The sequence below is a fragment of the Podarcis erhardii genome (assembly GCF_964252035.2).
Source record: "Podarcis erhardii genome assembly, chromosome: 16".
NCBI classification, from domain to species: domain Eukaryota; kingdom Metazoa; phylum Chordata; class Lepidosauria; order Squamata; family Lacertidae; genus Podarcis; species Podarcis erhardii.
Window position 1 is genome coordinate 24,390,529 of NC_138514.1, and position 20,505 is coordinate 24,411,033.

The 20,505-nt window shown below is 48.4% G+C and overlaps 1 protein-coding gene across 3 annotated transcripts in view; it reads left to right on the plus strand.

The window, feature by feature from the left end:
• Positions 1-5,689: 5,689 nt before the first annotated feature.
• The window catches only part of PITPNM3 (PITPNM family member 3), a gene marked incomplete at its 5' end in the record, with an annotated part of 66,197 nt that continues 51,381 nt past the window's right edge, over positions 5,690-20,505 (plus strand). Inside the window, one exon of one of the 3 annotated variants that reach the window (XM_081843078.1) lies at positions 5,690-5,723. In XM_081843078.1, coding sequence (XP_081699204.1) covers positions 5,705-5,723 — 19 coding nt within the window. Of the gene's footprint in view, positions 5,724-7,835; positions 7,948-19,768; positions 19,816-20,505 lie in introns of those variants that run through there. The other 2 variants (XM_081843077.1, XM_081843079.1) reach the window with 2 other exon arrangements.

Genomic DNA, 20,505 nt, shown 5'->3' on the forward strand with positions numbered 1-20,505 from the left:
CTTTGTCCTGATTAAATATTTGGGCAATTTGATGATATTGTAACCATGTGGTGCAGTATTGGGTCACCTCTTCATATAGTCTTAATTTTAATTGGCCCTGTTCCTCCTTTAGGAGCTGCTGTTATGTCACCAATCTTCCTGTTGTGTTTTTCTTTTTGAGTGATATTACTTCTAACGGTGAAACCCACCATGGGGTTTTCGGTTCTAACAACCTTCTATGTCTCACCCAGACCTTATATAACGAATTTCTAATTACATGACTTAGAAATTCTTTATGCACCGCCACTTTGTTGTAAATTAGATAGGCATGCCAGCCGTATCTGTTCTTCCACCCCTCTAAGTCTAAAATGTCATTATTATCTAATGTAATCCAGTCTCTGATCCAACTAAAACATGCCACATCATAGTATATTCTCAGGTCTGGGAGTCCAAAGCCACCCTGTTCTTTTATGTCTGTTAATAATTTATGTTTGATCCATGGCTTTTTGCCTTGCCATATAAATTTTGTTAGGTCCATTTTCCATTTTTAAAAACATTCATCTTTACCTATTATGGGGATCATTTGGAAAAGGAACAGGAATTTTGGTAAGATATTCATTTTAATAGCCGAAATTCTAACCCAGAGTGTTAAATTCAATCTTGTCCTATTTCTCTGAAGCTAGAATCTTATTGGCACAAAAGTGGAGAACAAGTACCCACTAAGGAAGAGTGGCAGTTTAAAATGCTTGAATATGCTGAATTGGCAGGCATAACAAATAGGATAAGAGATAAGGATGTTAAAGAATATAAGGAGGATTGGGTAACGTTTGTTGAATATTTAAAGAACCAGTATAAACAAGTAAATAACCCAGCAGGTCTTGAGTAAATTCAGCAGAATAGGAGCTAATAGAAATTAACAGAGGAAGAAATTTGAAGATTAACAATTTGGGATACGCAATTTAGTAGAAAATTTTAAAAAAACAAACAGGAAAAGGGTGGAAGGGGAGTCACTAGGTATTTAGTTGTATGTTGTGATTGGTATGAAAGGGGGGAGGGGATGTGGGATGCACATCTGTATTAAAAATGTAAATAAAAATTATATATAGTGGTACCTTGGTACTCAAACGCTGTGGTTCCCAAACACCAAAAACCTAGAAGTAACTGTTGGTTACTGTTGGTCTACTTCTTGGTTTTTGAATGTTTTTCGGAAGCCGAACGTCCGATGTGGTTGTCGCCTATTGTTTCCGGGACGCCTGCACCAATCAGAAGCTGTGCCTTGCTTTTCAAACATTTCAGAAGTCAAATGGACTTCCGGAACGGATTAAGTCTGGAGCTTTTGTTTTCGCTATTTATTTTGTTTTTCAGGCTTTTTCGGTTAATTTGTTTTTGTGACCGTGTGGAACCCAGTTCAGCTACTGATTGATTTGATTGCGTGACTGCGGAAATGGATAAAAGCGCCCCCCCCATCCAAACAATGATTATCATCAGTGCATGTAAGAAATTTTTTATTTTTATCATCTACGATTCTGTCTTATTTTATAGTACAATACATTTATTATTGCTTTCATTTTATGGATCAATGGTCTCGTTAGTAAAATTCATGTTAAATTGCTGTTTTATTAGGAGATGTTTTTAAAAGTCTGGAACTGATTAATCAGTTTTGCATTACTTTCTATGGGAAAGTGTCCCTTGGTTTTGGAACGAATTTCCGGAACGGATTAAGTTTGAGAACTAAGGTACCACTGTATATATTTTTCAAAAAGAGAGCAAGGATCCTTTCCTTGGCCTTCACAAGAACATACAAGTGTAAGATTTACTAGATCCTTGTGCTGATCCTTAGCACTACATTAGCTGGAAGCCAGGCTCCAGATTTGGCGTAACCAGCACAAAATAAGAGTACAGCCATCACTTATTGTGGATCTTCCTCTGTGCATGTACTAGATCCTCATGGGATCTACTACTGTAGCTATTGTGGTCTGCTGAGACTCATTTAATTTAGACTTCTCAAACTGCAGCAGCAAAATATGAGCCATATAAGCAAAATATCTATTGCCTATTCTCATGCCTAGATTTGTTGTAATGACATGGAGTTTTGTGGGCTAGAGCCTAATGAAGTGGACCCTGGGTCCATAAAAGCATCTTCTGCAATAAATCTCTTTGTCTTTAAGGTGCCATGAGATTCTTTCTCATTTTTATTGTACCTTAAGGAACATCTGGAGCAGATAAAAGGTTGGATTTCCCCCCAGTCCTGAACTAAATAGGACTAAACAGATAGACACTCACACATGTTTAATTATGCATTGGTCTCTGAGAAACCGAAATATAAAAGGTTGTGTATTCAAGGTTGTATAACAGTCGGTTGCAAAGGATGGACATGTTTTTAAGCTTTATACAAACACAACCACCCACCTATCCCTTTTGATTGTTGACCATCACCTAGTGATGATAAAAACCCAAAGGGTTGCATCCAACCAAGTTCTACACAGAGTAAATCTACTGAAATCAACGGGCTTAAGATAGTTCTCTCCATTAATTTCAATAACCAATAACCTTGGAGACAACCCATTAAATATGTTTTCAATCAAAGTTCTCCAATGCGCTGAGCCTGCTCTATCCTTTGCCAACAGCCGCAGTCAGCAGTTCCATCTAGCTTGGCTTAGAATGGTTTTTCAAAAGTGGGCTGGCAGCTCCTGATTGTTCTGATCTTCCTTGTTCAGTTATTTAGAGGGACACTCAGCCAGCACTTAAAGCCACTGTTTAGAGTTGTCCACATCTTGTTTAAATTCATCAGACAACTCAGCAAGTGTGAAAGAACACTTGATGCGGCAAAGCAGAGCCCAGGGGCTCAGGGATCCTAGTTGCTGTCTGCAGATGGAGGGTGTCAAGCTGATGATAAAAATATGTCAGCATTGCTTGGCTGGGTAGGAAGTTACAGGAACCATTGTCTTACTGCTTTTGCTGTGGAGGACATGAACACTAGGATAATGGATTCAACTGTCAGGATAAACATTTGCAGGAAGGGACCGAAGCCAGTTTGGTATTCTGAAGAGGCAGGGACCCTGTGAGGACTACAACTGTCATCACTCCTGACCATTGGCCAGGTTATCTGGGGGCTGATGGGACCTGCAGTCCAATAACATCTGGAGAGACACAGGTCTCCTAGTTCTGGAGCAGAAAGTTGGAACAAATCCTAGTGTATCTCATTGGGTGGTCTTGGACCGGTTCTGATTCAGGGTTGGGGAGCCTGTGGGCCTCCAGACATTGCTGGACTCCCAACTCCCAGGAGCCCTGGCCAGCATTGCCAATGGTCAAGGAGGATGAGAGTTGCTGGCCACCAACATCTGGAGGGCCACAAGTTCGCCAACAGTGGAGGTAGAGCATGGCTGTAAGCAGCCACTGATATCCTCCTCTGTGAATTTGTCTAATCCTCTCTTGAAGCCATCCAAGTCAGCTGCTAATCACTACGTCTTGTGGGAGTGAATTCCATAGTTCAACTATGCGCTGTGGATGACATACGACACGGCCTTGTCCTGAGTCAGAAGCATGCCAGGCCACATAGCAAGCCTCTCTGGATTGTGAAGCATCTTTCAAAATTACTTTGTGAAATGGCAAGGAAGGAGGGAGGGAAGGAGCTGCTGTTCAAATGGGGAAAGTGGAAAAAAAAATCCTGTGAAACATGCCTAAGCCCTCGGGTGTGTCTAAAAAGCTCTTTGGATCTTAGCCTAATGCTAAAGAAAGTTCCTGCAGTAGCTCTGATCTTGTACTGCAGGGCTTTTGTGAAAAGGATGCAGCCCCAAAGAGACAAGTGTGTGTGGGGAGGGAGTCTCTGTTCCATACATTTTGACATTTCCTTTGAAGGGAGGAGAGGGGAAAAGGACGTCTCTCTCTGAGGGAGCATGAGAGCAGCTGCCCACACCATTTTGTGTTTCTTTTCCTGCTGTTTTAGATGTGGCAGACATTTTGTGCGATCCTCCCACATCCCCCCCCACGACTGCCATTTTGTGACTGAAGACCACAGCACTTCCTCAAAACTACAAATGTGCCCACTGGCCCCCAAAGGTTTGGATACCCCATCACTTCATGTGCACAGAATCACACAGGGGATTGATGTGAGCTGGGAACTCTGGCACAGAGGGTGTGAGGCATGTTGAAGTAAGAGTAGCAAAATCTCAGCTAAGAAACTCAAATTGTGTATATAACTGATACCCTTCTTTGGAAATTAAGTCCATGTCCAAACTTTAACATTCAAAACTTTACTTGCAGAAACATATAGAGGAATTACAACATATTTATGGCCACATGCTACTCCAAGTCTTACAGTCTCTTCTTCTAACTTCCAAACAACTGTATTTTCCTCTCTTTCCAGAGCTCAGCACTCAGCCTTCTGTATCTCAGTTAGGCCATGCCTTGCAGCTCCTATGAGAGATTTCCACTTTTACCTTCTCCTGCAATTTTGCTGTCTTTCTTTCAAGCAGAGAAGAAACACTCCAACACTCTATTCAACTTAGCAGTGTACAGCGGTGCTTGCCCCGCGGAACTCCCTGCTCCGTGAAGTTAGGCAGATTCCTAAACGCGGGCGACGTTTCCCCATGTTCTTACAGATATTATATTTACAAAAGGCGCTGACTCCTTGGCCTCATATCTGTTCAGGACAGCTTTTACCTGATATAGTTTTATCCTTCCTTGAATGCTGCTGTGGAATTATTGTGCTGCTTAGCGGTGTATAAATACTTCCGACGTCTTTTCTGCTCTCCCCCCCCCACATGGGTTGCAAAATGCCCTTGTGGGGCTGATCCCCTCTCTCCCTGCTCCTGGAATGAACGAAGCTTGACTAAGCAGACAGGGAGCAAGCTGGCGGGTGTGTGGCGGAAGACCTGTGGTTCTGGCAATTGCAAGGGGACTTCCTGACACTGTTGTGGGTGCTTTGTGCAAGGTTTGGAGCCAGGAGGCCACTGTCCACGGTGGGGCTGCGTGGGGTGGGGCTGCTTTTGGTGGCAGCGGCGAGGATAAGACGCCTATCCAGGCTAGCACGGTGTGGTCTGCCTGCCTGGGCCGAGAGGGCTACTTGCCACTCCGGGCCACAGCTTGCCAGGTCTGTTCTGAGTCTGCCTTGGGCCAGTATCTCCCCAAAGCTCTGGAGAGATGTCTTCCTTTGTTGCGTCCCGCCCATTCTGCTGCTGCTCTGTAGCCTGAGCAGAGGAAATGTTCCAGCGAGTGTGGAAGGAAGGAAGGAAGCCTGCGCTGGCAGGTCTCTAAGTCTCCTCAATTCCACCCTCCTGATGCAAAGCCTAATTGGAGATGGGGGTTTTGTAGATGCATAATGGCTACGTGCTTCTCTGAGCGCTGGAGAAGTTCTAGCCTTCGCGCCCCTACTGGGTTTGGCCTCCTCCGGACTAAAGCGGAGGGGGAAGTCAGGCTATCTTTGTAACAGCTGAGCACGGAGGAGGCAAATCCCTCAGCAGGCAGAGTCCCCACTGAGAACCCCCCCTCGCCCGCACCCCACGGCTTTCCAACAAGTCTCTCTCTCTCTCTCTCTCTCCACAAATTCAGACTATGAAACTGGCTCACGTCTGGAGCTGGGGCGGGGGTCACTTTCCAAACCCCTGGTGGATCCTCCTTTCGAAAAAGCAGAGGGTGAGTGAGGAGAGATTCCTCCTGCCAAAGATCCTTCCTCGTCTTTGGCTTGCTGAGCTCACATCCACCAGTCGGTCTTCCAGAGATCAAGATGGCCAGGGTCGTAAAAGGTAGTCTTGTTTCCCAGCTGAGCATCCCGAAATAAGAAACTGGGTTTGCAGGCGTTTCTGCTTAGGGGGGAATCTGGGGACCCTTTCCGCTCTGTCTCCTGCTGCTATTCTCCACCCCCCACACCTCTGTCACAGGAGATACTGGATGGGCAGTTCAGCCATGCAGGCATCCTGCTATTGAGGAAGAAGCCCCCATGGACAAGGCTGAGCTGTGGCCCTGGAGCACAATGCAAAGGCTGTGGTTCCCAAAGTGTGTGGTTACACCCCAGCTACCCACCCCCTGGAAGGGGGAGAATGGGATTACCTGGGAGGGTGCCAGGAGGGCACTGGAGGTGTCAGTGCCTATCAGCCTTGAAAAGCTGGTATCGCTTTGCAGTTGCTGAATTGATTAAACTAAATGGTTTTAATTGGATTTTGAATGAATGTGCAATTAATTGTTACTCTTTCAAATGTTATTGCATTGCTGTCTTTCTCAGACTTCTGAGTAATGTTTCTTATAGGGCAGTGTGCAGGAGTTTAGGGAAGCAAGGGGGCAGTGGGATGAGAAAGGGGTCAGTTGTGTTGGTGCAAGGAGGTCTGTTTCCCAGAACTTTACTCTGTCTCTCTGGTTCATCTCTGAGCAGCTGCTGTTTCACGCTAAGGGCTTCCTCCATCTTCCATCTCATTATTTTGCACCCTAAGTGTGCAATCACCATTCGCTGTCAGTTATAGGATGTCCCTGCGTCATTCCTTTGAAGAACCACATTTGTAGCAAAGAGATGGCCTTTTTCACACACACACACACACACACACACACTTTTTTTTTTTTTGCTGCAGGGGAGGATGCCCCCACCTCCAGCCGTTGCTTTCATGGGGATCGAGCCAACTGGTGTAGGATGAGTGTGCAAGTGTGTCAGGCTACCTGATGATTCTGGGAGCATCATGGGGCCAGGCCGTTGTGGCTGCAGCAGATGTCTTCAGGAGGGCTGGTCCTGATGCAGGGGATTCCAACCACAGGGAAAGGAATTTGGACTCAAGTTGTTTGATGCTGGATCTGAAAGGGTAGTGGGTGCTCCTAAGAGGCTCATCATCAGAGGCTGGCTGGCCATCTCCGCTCCAGGATGCTATAGTAGTGGGTGCATTTCCTGTGCTGCCCAGGGGTTCAGCTGGATCACCTTTGAGGGACCTTCCAACACTGTAATTCTATTTTATTTATAAAAAGCATTTCTTGTTCATGCCATTAGAGGTCAAGAGCTTAGTCTGTGCTCATCTGCCTTGCAAAACAAGAAAAGTGGGGGTGGACATCTTCCTCATTTTATTAAATGTTTTCTTTCTTTCTCTTTTTCTTTTAACTAGCTGTCTCCTCCTCCTTGATTCTTGTTTCGAAGGAGGAAGAACAGCTCCTGGGCGAAAGTGCAAAGGAGAAAAAAGCATGCCACATTTTGACTTTGCCGGGATTTCTGGCCAGTCTCTGCCTGGATCCTTGTTGTGGGCTTTCAGGAAGGGGAGCCTCTTTACATAATGTGGCTTTTATTTTATTTTTTGCTCCAAGGGTTTTGCTTTGACCTCGCAGAACAGGAAATACCACTTGTGCTCCAAACTTTCCTAGGAGGAACAGGAAGGCGGAATCTGCCTGGGCAAAGGAGGGTGGTTGGCTCCTGCCTTGGGGATGGCAGCAGCAGAGAGAATGTGTGTGTGTGTGTGTGTGTGTGTTGGGCGGGGGGGGGGGGAGAGACAACTCAATCTGTTTTCTGTTAATTTGGATGGAAATGAATTCTTCCTCCAGTAATTGACTGGTAATAGGATTGGACTTGGAAAGCTATTGATGGCTAGATGGCTATGCGCTGCCTCCACAGGCAGCAATGCTCCTGAACACCAGTTGCTGGAAACCACCGGAGGAGAGAATTGGGCTTGTGCTCAGGTCCTGTTTGCGGGTTTCCCCATAAGGGGCATCTGGTTGGCCACTGTGAGAACAGGATGCTGAATTAGATAGCACCCCTTTGGCCTGATCCAGCAGGATCTTCTTATGTTCTTAAGCTGCACCAGTCGTCCCTAGGTGAAGTCTGCTGAGCCTCTGGCCACAAACCCTTAACCGGAATAAAGGGGTCATTTCCCTCTCATTGGTCGACACAGATGAGTTTCTGCCTGATGAAGAGAGGCAAGAGGAGGAAAGGGGGAAAGAGCAGCAGCCCCCGTCTCCAAAGACAGACCCCAGGCAGCATTCCACTTCCCTTTAGACAGGCAGGTAAGGATGGCTGCTTGCAGCCCAAAGGAAGCTCTGCAGTTCTGCTCCTGAGTGTGACTGACCTGCAATGATGTACCACCAAACCACCTTCTGCCCAACCTGCTGTATCCAACTCCATCACAGGCAAATGCACTCGACTCGCTCGAAATCTTAAGGACATGAGCAGAGCCTGCTGGATTAGGCCGGTGGCCCATCTAGTCCAGCATCCTGTTCTTACAGTGCCCCCCCATGCCTATCAGGGGAAGTCTGCAAGCAGCACAAGAGCCCTTTCCCCTCCTGCATTCTCCAGCTTTTCTCTAGTAGATAGAGAAAAATGCTCCTCCCTCTCTCATCGCACCAGAAATCACGGGCATTCCACGAAGCTGGGCGTTGGAAGATTCAGGACAAGAAAGAAGAACAACTCACGCAGAGCAGAGTTGAACTGCGGAACTCCCTCCCACAGGAGGCAGTGTGATGGCCACCAACTTGGATGGCTTTGAAAGAGGGTTAGACCAGGGCTGGCCCAAGGCATTTTGGCGCCACACAATGATGCTCCCCTAAAACGGCCAGGGAAGAAGGCAGGGTGGAGATCTACACCAGGAACCAGAGTGGTGGGTAAAGATTCTCAGAAATAGGTGGTGGGAGGAGACTAACAGGGCCTCCTATTCACAGAGGGGCTGCTGTGAAGACAGCATTGGTGGTGGCGCTGCTGAGAAGGCAGCAGATCCGGGCTCCCAGGTGGAAGCAGTGCCAGGCGATGCATTCATTGGAAGCTGGAACTGCCACTCCTGTGGATGCTGTCACCTGAAGCAGTTGCCTCATCTTGCCTCATGGGTGGGCCGGCCCTGGGGTAGACAAATCCATGGAGGATGGAGATGGCTGTCAACTAGGCATGGTGGCTATCTTCCCCCCTCCCCAGTCAGATGCAGCAATGCCTCTGAATACTAGTTTCTGGAGGAGAGGGCTCTTGTGCTGGGGTCTCGGCTGAGGGTTTCCCATTGGGGGCAGCTGGTTGACTGCTGTGAGTACAGGATGCTGGGCCATTGGCCTCATCCGGGAGCATCTTCTTATGTTCTTAAAAGGCAATGAGGACCACATTTGCCCACCCAAGGAAGTGGAGCCCCACGGAAACCCCCTTGCCACGTTCCGACCCCCTCTCTTTCTGCCCCACTGCTGTTCTGGGTTTTTAAAAGCCCTCTAGGAAATAAAATGGCAAGGCTTGTTTTGACTGGAGATGGCCCAGGGTGTGGACTGATGAGCAATTACTCTCTCCTACCTCCCACTGGAACTCACTGGGGGGGTGGGGAGATTGCCAGCCTCCGCCCACTGCTGGGCTCAGGGCCAAAGCCTCTAGTGTGTGCTGTGGGTTGATTTAATTTTAAAGACTTTTAAGATGGTTTAATAGGAGGCAGGTGAATTGCATTGCCTTCAGCTCTACAGGGAAACCCTGGGGACTTGGTGCTGCTGCTGCTGCATGTGGGGACCTCTTGTGGCCCAGCTGGGAAGCACATCCCATGCAGTTGTGAATCCCAGCCTCCCTTTGAAAAGGCCCCAAACTGGCTGCTGGTCTGCCCATTAGGGCAAATCCACCTTTAATGCGCACCCCACACACATTTAAATCACATGACCTCCCCCAAGGAATTCTGGGAATGGTAGGAGTCAAAACTCATTTGAGGGGGCAACTACAGTTACCATGATTCTTGCAGGTTGGGGCATCATTTTTATTTATATTTACTTCATAAAATTTATACACTGCTTTATTGTAAAAAAAAAACCCCAACAACCCTCAAATATATATATAATCACTAAGAAAAACTAACAAATACTTTCAAACTTTCAAAAAGTTAAAATATCAATAGACTAAAAACAGATTGAGACTCTCAACAACTTCCTAAACATCTGGACAGACTGTTTTTAGCTGAAAAGAGTTCAGTGAAGGTGCTTGCCTGTTGTCAAGAGGCAGGGAGTTCCATAGGGCAGGAACTGCCATACTAAAGGATCAATTGCTTACAAATGTGGAATAGGTATTATGTGGCAGCTGTAACACTGCTCAGTTCTGCTGATTGACATTGCTAAGTAGGTTATATGGGGTGAGGAGATTTTGCAGGTAAACAAGTCCCATGTTGCTAAGAGCTTTAAATGTGCACCTGATGTTTTTTAAATGTATGGTGTGGATCTGCTCATAGTGTGAATAGTTGCCAGGCTCCCCCTCCAGCCCATCACAGTAGCTCGCATGGCCAGTGGTCAGGGATGGTGATGCTGGAGTTGCTGGTGATGGGAGTTGTTGGAGGGGCATATATTCCCCCGCTAGAAAAGGCAGAATGGGGAGGTTGGAAAAGTGGAACCTTATCAGCATTTGCAGGATTTGTTCCTGATTTTGGTGGTAGAATCAAGTCTGAATCCCTGAATCTTTCAGGGTTTGGTAAAAAGCAGTTCTAGGCTGGAGAGGGAGAACAGCGATGCCTCTGAACAGTCGTGGAGGTAGCGGGGATGGGGAGAGACTCTTTAAGAAATGGAGGATCCTTTGCCCTGATCGCCATATCAAATTGGGTTTTCACAGCTAAATTTAGTGCTTTCTGTCTCCCTATGTTTTGGGATGGTTTCTACCTTTGGCCTGCCAGAAGTTGCTAGATTACATCCTGAGAACCTAAGAAGAGCCTGTTGGATCAGGCCAATGGCCCATCTAGCATCCTGTTTCCACAGTGGCCAACTAGATGCCTCTGGGACACAAAACAGGATTTGAGTATAAGAGCAAGTCTCTCTCTTCTCTCTCTTCTGCCTTGGTCCGACCACACCTGGAGTCCTGTATCCAGTTCTGGGCACCACCATTTAAGGAGGATATTGACAAGCTGGAACGTGTGCAGACGAGGTCAACCGAGTTGATGATAGAAAGGTTTTCTAGTTCTAAGCTAGCTGACAAAGATTGTCAAGGCCAAGCCTTATGAGGAATAAGGTGTATTGGGTGTGTTTAGCCTGGGGAGAAGAAGACAAGAGAGGTGACATGACAGCCACCTTCCAATATCTCAAGGGCTGTCACGTGGGAAGATGGAGCCAGCTTCTTTTCTCTTGCTCCAGAGGGGAGAACCTGAACCGATGGATTCAGTTGACAAGGAAGGAGATTCCGGATCAACATTAAGAAGAATTTTCTGACAGTAAGAGCCATTCAGCTGTGGAACGGGCTCCTTGGGAAGGTGGTGGACACTCCTTCATGGGATGATTTTGAAGAGATATTGGATGACAATTTGTCAGGGATTCTGATTCCTGCATCGTAGGGTCAGACTAGATGGCCGCTGGGTTCCCTTCCAGCTCAACAGTTCTATGATTCCCTTAACTGATATTCAGGGGGGAAAATTCTGCCCCAGGGCCAATGGCCATGGGGGATGGGAGTCTAGCACCATGGGGGGGGGCTCAGATTTCCACCAGTGCCGGTGTTGGGGCTTGTCTCCTTGTGGCTTTCACCCCACCCCCAAATAACATTTAATTTCGTTCTGTATCTCGCTGCCCCAGTTGCATCGCTGCAATGGTGGTGCTCCTGAGCGCCCCCTCCCGCCACCGTCTGCTGGGCATCTTGCCTCCTGCACTAGCGGTGATATTTGAAGGGAGCCCCCTGCGCAGGCGCCTCCCTGCACGGGAGAGAGAAAATAGCTCTGGGAAAATAAACATTAGTTCAGGGTGTTTGGAAGCCTGGCGGCCTGGCTAGACGCCAGTGGCGCTCAGCTCGCTCTCTCTCTCTCCTGGCTGGCATTGTGTCCGTCAGCGGAGCGAGCTCTGAAGGAGGCGCCTTGTCTGCCCAAGGCAGAAAATGAGGCGAGGGGCTTCTGGAGAGTCTGTGACCTTCTCCATCCTGAAGGAGTTTGAGCAGCCTCCTTTGTGTCTCCCTTGACAGCCGCCTTCAAAGGGAAGGTCGATGGGCCGCTTGCAATGGCTAAACGGGCTTTGCACCCTCTCCAGAAACTTGGAAGGATTTTAAAACAGGATTGGACACATTCACGGAGGCCGAGAAGGCTGCTGCTAGTCATGATGGCAATGCTTTCTGCCTCTACAGGCAGAGCAATGCTTCTGAATACCAGTTGCTAGAAGCCATGGAGGGGGGTGGGTCTTGTGCTTGTGGGTTTCCCATAAGGGGCATCTGGTTGGCAACTTTGAGAACAGGGTGCTGGATGAGAAGGGCCATTGGCCTAATCCAGAGAGGACTCTTCTGATGCTCTTATAGAACCTTCAGGCCCACAGGCAGTCTGTCTAGATTCCTAGATTGTTAAATGAGTGAGAAGCAGCATAATAAAATAATAATAATCATGAAATTGTGCAGGGCATAATCTTTTGTAATACCAGAACGCTCGGACATCTAATGAAGCTGAATGTTGGGAAATTCAGGGCAGACAAAATAAAGTCCATGCAGTGCAGACTTAACCTGTGGAACTCCCTCCCACAGGAGGCAGTGATGGCCACCGACTTGGATGACTTTAGGTAAAGGTAAAGGGGATCCCTGACCATTAGGTCCAGTCGTGACCGACTCTGGGGTTTCAGTGCTCATCTTGCTTTACTGGCCGAGGGAGCCGGCGTACAGCTTCTTGGTCATGTGGCCAGCATGACTAAGCCGCTTCTGGCGAACCAGAGCAGCCCACGGAAACGCCGTTTACCTTCCCGCAGGAGTGGTACCTATTTATCTACTTGCACTTTGACATGCTTTCGAACTGCTAGGTTGGCAGGAGCAGGGACCGAGCAACGGGAGCTCAGCCCGTCGCGGGGATTCAAACCGCTGACCTTCTGATCGGCAAGTCCTAGGCTCTGTGGTTTAACCCACAGTGCCACCCGTGTCGTGGATGGCTTTAGAAGGGGGTTAAACAAATTCTTGGAGGAGGAGAGGCTATCAACGGCTACTTGCCACAATGGGTATGCACTGCATCCATCATCTGAAGCAGGGATGCTTCTGAATACTAGTTGCTGGAAGACACAGGAGGGGAGAGTGGTGGTCTTCTGCTTCAGTCCTGCTTGTGGGCTTTGCTTTGGGCTAGCTGGTTGGTCAGTATGCTGGGCCAGATGGCCTGAACTAGCAGGGCACTTGTTAGGAGCAAATGTCCACACAGAGCCAGGAAGTCCTGGAAATGCTTGGTTCACGGAGGAAGCCCATTCATCCGAATTGTTGAAAGTGAAATACTACATTTTGTGAAGAACCACATAAAACAAATTTATTTCATTCAATTCATACACTGTTTGATTGCAAAAACAAACAAACCTCAAAGCAGTGTACAAAAAGACAAAATAAGACAACAAAGAGAGAGAAAATTGCAGTAGCTTAAAGCATGCAAAAAGAATAAAATGGGTCAAAATTCATACCAGCTTTCTAAACTAGTCTGAATGAGAATGTGTTGAGCAGGTGCCCCAAAGAGAACAGCGAAGGCGCCTGCTTGATTTCAATAGGCAGGGAGTTCCAAAGTGTAGATGCCACCACACTAAATTGTAGAGGATGCCCCCTTTCCACTGACTTTCCCCCTTCTGTCGTAGGCCCTGCCAGGGACAAAAGAAGGGGTGCTTAGCTTTCCTTTCTTCCTCCCCTCTCTTCCCCCTCCCCCTCCTTCCCTGCCCCCTCTGAACTGGGAGTGAAGCTGCATCACCAGCACCCGAATTAGCCCCTGATGTCACCCTGGAAGTTGGCGCTGTGCTCCAGAACGCAGCCACTCCTTGCGTCAGCTGCGCGGCTCATTGACATTCTCTCCGGTGCTTCCCTCTCCCCTCCTCAGCATGCGCCCTTGCTGCCAGGTCTATTTTTAGCTCCACAGGTTTGAGCAGAATGAGGCCTCTCCATCACAACTTCAGCCTCCCCCTCCCCGACTTCTGCTTGCCTCTTCCCCGTGTTCAAGACACGGGAGGAGACTCCATACACTCTCTTAGTGTTTATTTATTGCCTTGAGAGCTCCACCTTTTTCTCCCCAAGGAGCTCCAGGCGGTGTACGTGGTTCTTCTCCCCATCTCAATTAATCCCCACAGCAAACCTGTGAGGTAGGCTAGGCTGAGAGGCAGAGACTGGCTCCCCAAGGTAACCAAGTGAGCTTCATGGCAGAGTGCTGGATTTGAACCCTGGTCTCTCCCAGGTCCTAGTCCGACACTCTGACAGATACCAATGGGAACATGTGATTCAGTTGTGACTTACAGTGGTACCTCGGGTTAAGAACTTAATTTGTTCCAGAGGTCCGTTCTTAACCTGAAACTGTTCTTAACCTGAAGCACCACTTTAGCTAATGGGGCCTCCTGCTGCCGCCGCGCCGCCAGAGCACAATTTCTGTTCTCATCCTGAAGCAAAGTTCTTAACCCGAGGTAATATTTCTGGGTTAGCAGAGTCTGTAACCTGAAGCGTATGTAACCTGAAGCGTATGTAACCTGAGGTACCACTGAATTTGTCAGTGGTAAAAATTAAGCACTGAAAAAGGATAGGACAACTATCATCCTTTCCTTAGCAGTGATAAGGACCCTGAAGTCTCTCCCTCCCCCATCCGCAATATATATCCTGCAATTAAGAAGCCCATTATGTGCTTGTGGGGTCCCCCCCATCTCCCTGTTGTAATGCAGAATAGCATCCTTGCCAAGTCTGGATGGTCCTGAGATGAGAGTCTGGAAATCACCAGAGAGTTTATAAAATTTTGCATGGCACGGAGAGAGTGCCTGTTCTCTTGTAAGCAGGCCAGTGCAGACCTTGCCTGAGGTCTGGGATGGGAGGCTTGTTGGTATAAGTCATGGGTAGGCAAACTAAGGCCTGGGGGCCGGATCCGGCCCAATTGCCTTCTAAATCTGGCCGGATCTGGGAATCTGTGTGTTTTTACATGAGTAGAATGTGAGCTTTTATTTAAAATGCATCTCTGGGTTATTTGTGGGGCATAGGAATTTGTTCTCCCCCCCCTTTCCCCCCTAAAATATAGTCTGCCCCCCCCACAAGGTCTGAGGGACAGTGGACCAGCCCCCTGCTGAAAAAGTTTGCTGACCCCTGGCGTAAGTCCAGCAGGGCTCCCCAGCTGGCTGAGCCCTCTGAGGCTCAGAGCAAGTGGACCTGGCTGCCCACCCCTCTGCAAGGGTATGTAAGGACATGGTCATTTTGTGGAGCTCAGGTGGACATCCAATCTTGTTGAATGGTGTGAAAAGTCATCTTTGCCTGTTGAGGTCAAAGGCCTTTGTCAAGTGTATGAAGGCGATGTATGAGGGGCATCTCTGCTCTGGGCATTCCTCCTGCAGCTGCTGCAGTGAGAAAATCATGTCAACTGTTAACCTCTGAGCTCTAAAGCCTCATTATGACTCAGGATAGACCCTGTCAGTGAGTGACTGTAATCTGTTGAGAACTTCACGGGCAAAGGATTTCCCTACAGTACTCAGCAGGGAGATCCCATGTTACAGTCATGGCAGTCCCCTTTGTTCTTATAGAGCAGTGTTTCCCAAACTTGAGTCCCCAAAACGGCTGGTCTTTGGACTACAATTACCACAATCCCTAGCTAGCAGGACTAGTGGTGAGGAATCATGGGAACTGTAGTCCAAAAACAGCTGGAGACCCAAATTTGCCTGGCAATGGCTACTAGTCACGATGGCTATGGTCTGCCTCCAAAGTCAAGACAGTAATGCTTCTGAATGCTGGAAACCACAGGAGGGGAGAGGGATCGCATCCTGCTTTCAAGTTTTCCACTGGGGCTTCTGGCTGGCCACTGTGTGAAGATGATGCTGTGTGAAGACAGAATGCTGTCCAGGGTTGTAAAGACTGCGGAGAGAATCATTGGGTGCACTCTTCCCACCTTGGATCAAATCTATGCTTCCAGGTGCCATAAGAAAGCTGCAGAGATGGTGCAGGATAGTGCGCACCCCGGAAATGATCTCTTTCAGCTTCTGCCTTCTGGAAGAAGGTACAGGGTTATAAAGCTGCCTGAGAAACAGTTTCTATCCAAATGCGATTTTGGTAACACAGTGTAAGGTAGTCTCTATGTGAGTATTCAATTATGGGGTATCAGAGTTTTTAGGGGCTAACCAGGCTGGGATAGCAGGCTTGTGGGTTTTGGAATGTCTGATGTAGATTTTTTCAATTTTGTTGTTCTGTATGGGACAATAACAATAAAGATTATTGTATCGTATCGACTAGATTAGTCATTGGCCTGAACCAGCAGTTTCTTCTTACGTTCTCATGAGACCCAAGCCTTGAACACGGGCCTCCTTTCCATGGGGGCAGAGCTGCACTGCAGAGCCCCTGAATAAATGACTGCCCAGCTCAGCTCTCAGGATGTCCACAGCTGGGCACTTTCCGCATGTTGGCGAACGCCCAGAAAATTACTCTTAATGTGGCTTGCAAGGACCTGATTGCATCCAGCTGTGGGCCACAGCCAGAAAATGATCCTTGGCATGGAGGCTGACCTTTAATTAATTGGATGCAGCATAATATAATTGAATGATAGAATAGTAGAGTTGAAAGGGACCCCGCGGGTCATCTCGTCCAATCCCCTACAATATAGCCGGTGCCTAGGCTTGCCATACATCAGGACAATTCCTGACATGTCCCAGTTTTGGGGTGTAAAAATGACATCCGGGGGGGAATTTTGCTGAATTGAAGCTCTGAAAGCTTCAACGTCAGTACGTTATTGGGGGAGGTTCGCTCAAAGGTTTGGGTTTTTTCGCATAAAAATCTCAACAATTTGGCTGGTTTCCTAAAGAAAGCCCAGAAACTTTGTGGATGTCATGAATGCCAGGAATTTTACTTTTTGAAATATGGCAACCCTACTAGTGCCTATCAAGGGGACATGCATGTGGCTGCCAGGTAATAAGAAGAGCGAGGGAGGTGGGATTGTCCAGCTACCAGCCTCAAAATTCTACCCTGGTTGCCTCTGGTGTTTCTGGGCTAGTTGTTTGTCATGGTTTGCAAAGCCCTTGATGGTTTGGGCCCAAAATATCTGCAGGGCTCGCACCCCAGCTCCAAAACCAGATGGATCTATTCTTAATACTGCTGTGTGTATTGGGGGGGGGGGGGCTCTGTTCATGCTCTCTGCCAGGATTTGGGGTGAGGGGCCTCTTCTCCATGGCTCTGGAACATGGGTAGGCAAACTATGGCTCGGGGGCCAAATCTGGCCCAATTGCCTTCTAAATCCGGCCCGTGGACAGTAAGGGAATTAGCGTGTTTGTACATGAGTAGAATGTGTCCTTTTATTTAAAATGCATCTCTGGGTTATTTGTGGGGCATAGGAATTCGTTCTCTCGCCCCCAAAAAATATAGTCCGCCCCCCCCCAAGGTCTGAGGGACAGTGGACCGGCCCCCTGCTGAAAAAAATTGCTGACCCCTGCTCTGGAATGCCACATGTGGGCTAGCCCTCCTCCTCTGCAGACCCAATCTTTGTGGCTTAGGGCCTAGAACATGCCCTCCCCACTGTTCAATGTGCCCGGGCCATCATCAAATCATAGAACCGAAGAGTTGGAAAGCACCCCAAAGGCCATCTTCTCTTCTGCATTTGAAACAGGCCTCTTCAAATATCTGAAGGGCTGTCACATGGGAGATGGAGAAAGTCTGTTTTCTGCTGCTCCAGAGGAGAGGACCCAAACCAGTGGATTCAAATGGCAAAGAAAGGAGTTTCTGACTAAATGTTAGGAAAAACTCTCTGACAGCAGGAGCTGTTCGACAGCGGAATGGACTTCCCTGGAAGGTAGTGGACTCTCCTTCCTGGGAAGTTTTTAAAGAGTTCAGTGGCCACCTGTTGTGGATTCTTTAGCTGTGATTCCTGCATTGCTGGGGGTTGGCCTGGATGACCTTTGGGGGTCCCTTCCAACTCAACAGTTCTATGAGTCTATGAATAAAGGGCTGGAATCAGCCAGTTGAGCCTGTGTCTTTTGCCTTCAGTTCTTCTTCTACCCCCCCCCCCCCGCCCCCAGCGATGGCGATGCCTCCTTCCGGAAATGATGATGGGCTCCCTTGCAAAGGCAGGGATACCGGGGCTTGCCCCCCCCCCCCCCAGCAGGGTTAGTTCTGCCCATCAGGGGTTCCATCTAATAGCAGCAGCGTGGCTTTTTTTGCAGGGAAAGGAGAGAAAGAGATATCCATTTGGGGGATGAGTCATCCAGCGAGCAGCTCCACAAGCCGCCGCCCTCCCCTTCTTCTTCTTGCCTGTTTTGAATTCCCAGGCGAGGGCGGAGGTGAGCCTGGAGCCTGAGCTAATCGCCACAGCAGGGAACGCTTTTCCCTCTCAGGGGAAAGGAAGGAGGAGCAGGAGGCAGAAGCCTCTCATCCCAGTCCACCTCCTTGAGGAAGGAGGGCTTTTAGCATTTCAAAGGAACTAGGAGGCTTTTTGAGGAGAGCGAGCAATCCTGAGTGCCTAATGGAAGGTTTCATCTCAGGTGTCCATGCACAATTTGGTTTGGTACCGTGAGGGAGAGAGAGGGAGAGGCAGTGGTGGTGTAGTGGTTAGAGCACCAGACTAAGACCTGGGAGAGACCAGGGTTCGAATCCCCACTCGGCCACAAAGCTCACTGGGTGGGGGCCAGTCACTGCCTCTCGGCCTAACCTACCTCACAGGGCTGTTGTGAGGATAAAATGGGGAAAGAACCATGGGCCCCACTTTGCTCTTCTTGGAGAAAAAGGTGGGACAGAAATGTAATGATGAAGAATGCCACATGTGGGCTAGCCCTCCTCCTCTGCAGACCCAATCTTTGTGGCTTGGAGCCTAGAACATGCCCTCCCCACTGTTCAATGTGCCCAGACCATCATCAAATCATAGAACCGAAGAGTTGGAAAGCACCCCAAAGGCCATCTAGTCCAACCCCTTGCAATGCAGGAACCACAGCTAAAGAATCCCTGACAGGTGGCTGCCTAAGCTCTGTTTAAAAACCTCCAAGGAAGGACAGTGCACCGCCTTCCCATGCGGCCCGTTGTACTATCAAACATCTCTTGCTGTCAGAAAGCTTTAATCAGAATCTCCTTTCTAGCAATTTGAATTCCTTGGTTCAGGTTCCCCTCCTCAGGAGCAGAGGGAAGCAAGCTTTCTCCATCTTCCCAAGGACAGCCCTTCAGATATTTGAAGGTGGCTCTCATATCACCTCTCGGTCTCCTCTTCTCCAGGCTAAACATCCCCAACTCCCTCAACTGTTCTTCATCAGGCTTGGTTTCCAGACACTTGGCTATCTTGCTTGCCCTCCTCAACACACTTTCTAGCTTGTCAATATCCTCCTTAAATTATGATGCTCAGAACTAGACACATGACTCCCAGCTGTGGTCTGTCCAAGGCAGAATAGAAAGCACATGAAAGTGCAAGTAGAAAAATAGGTACTGCTCCGGCGGGAAGGTAAACAGTGTTTCTGTGCGCTGCTCTGGTTTTGCCAGAAGCGGCTTAGTCATGCTGGCCACGTGACCTGGAAGCTGTCTGCGGACAAACACCAGCTCCCTTGGCCAGTAAAGCAAGATGAGTGCCGCAACCTCAGAGTTGTCTGCGACTGGACTTAATGGTCAGGGGTCCCTTTACCTTTACCTTTATAATCCCCCTCTGTTCCTGCCCCCTTCCTTGAAGAAGAAGAAGAAGAGTTTGGATTTGATATCCCGCCTTTCACTCCCTTTAAGGAGTCTCAAAGCGGCTAACAATCTCCTTTCCCTTCCTCCCCCACAACAAACACTCTGTGAGGTGAGTGGGGCTGAGAGACTTCAAAGAAGTGTGACTGGCCCAAGGTCACCCAGCAGCTGCATGTGGAGGAGCGGAGACGCAAACCCGGTTCCCCAGATTACGAGACTACCGCTCTTAACCACTACACCACACTGGCTCTCTCCTTCAGCTCTGTCTGACAGTTGGATGCAGGGAGAAGAGAATGTTATGGTTGCCTAGCAACCAGAGGGGTGGTGGTGGTCTTCCTTTGCTTTCCTGGCATCTCCTGTGACCATTTGGTTTGCAGGTAAGCAAACGCTCCTCCGCCCCAAAGCTACCGCCATCCCTGCTGTGGTCAAAGGACAGGTGTGGGGCCAAAGCTGAGGCTGAACGCTTGGAAGTTTCTGGACAGGTAAAAGAAAGTCATTCATGCAACGCATAGTTAAACTATGGAACTCCCTCCCACAGGAGTTGGCCACCAACTTGGATGGATTGAAAAGAGAATTGAACAAATTCATGGAGGAGGAGAGGGCTATTGATGGCTACTGCCTACGATGGCTATGCTCAACCTCCACGGTCTGAGGCAGCAGTTGGGAATGACAAGAAGGGAAGAGCGCTGCCCTTGGGCTCAAGCCCTGCTTGCAGGTTTCCCACAGACATTCTGGGCAGCCCCTGTGAGAGCAGGATGCTGGACTAGATGGGCTCCTGGACTGATCTATCAGCCAGGCTATTCTTAGGTTTTTAAAGGCCACCCAAACAGGGCAACTGTTTCTCTAATTGCTCTAGCAGAAGAACAATCAAGCCTTCACCTTGTGGTTAGCATAAAAGTCTGCTTAGGTCAGCTGTTGTGTCAGAGGAGACCCCACTCGCCAGACTCTCTTCTGAGCTGATAGGGTGTTTGCATACATAACAGCTATTATTATTATTATTATTATTATTATTATTATTATTATTATTAAAGATTTTGTTGATTTACAAAAGTGTGTGCAATGTCTCA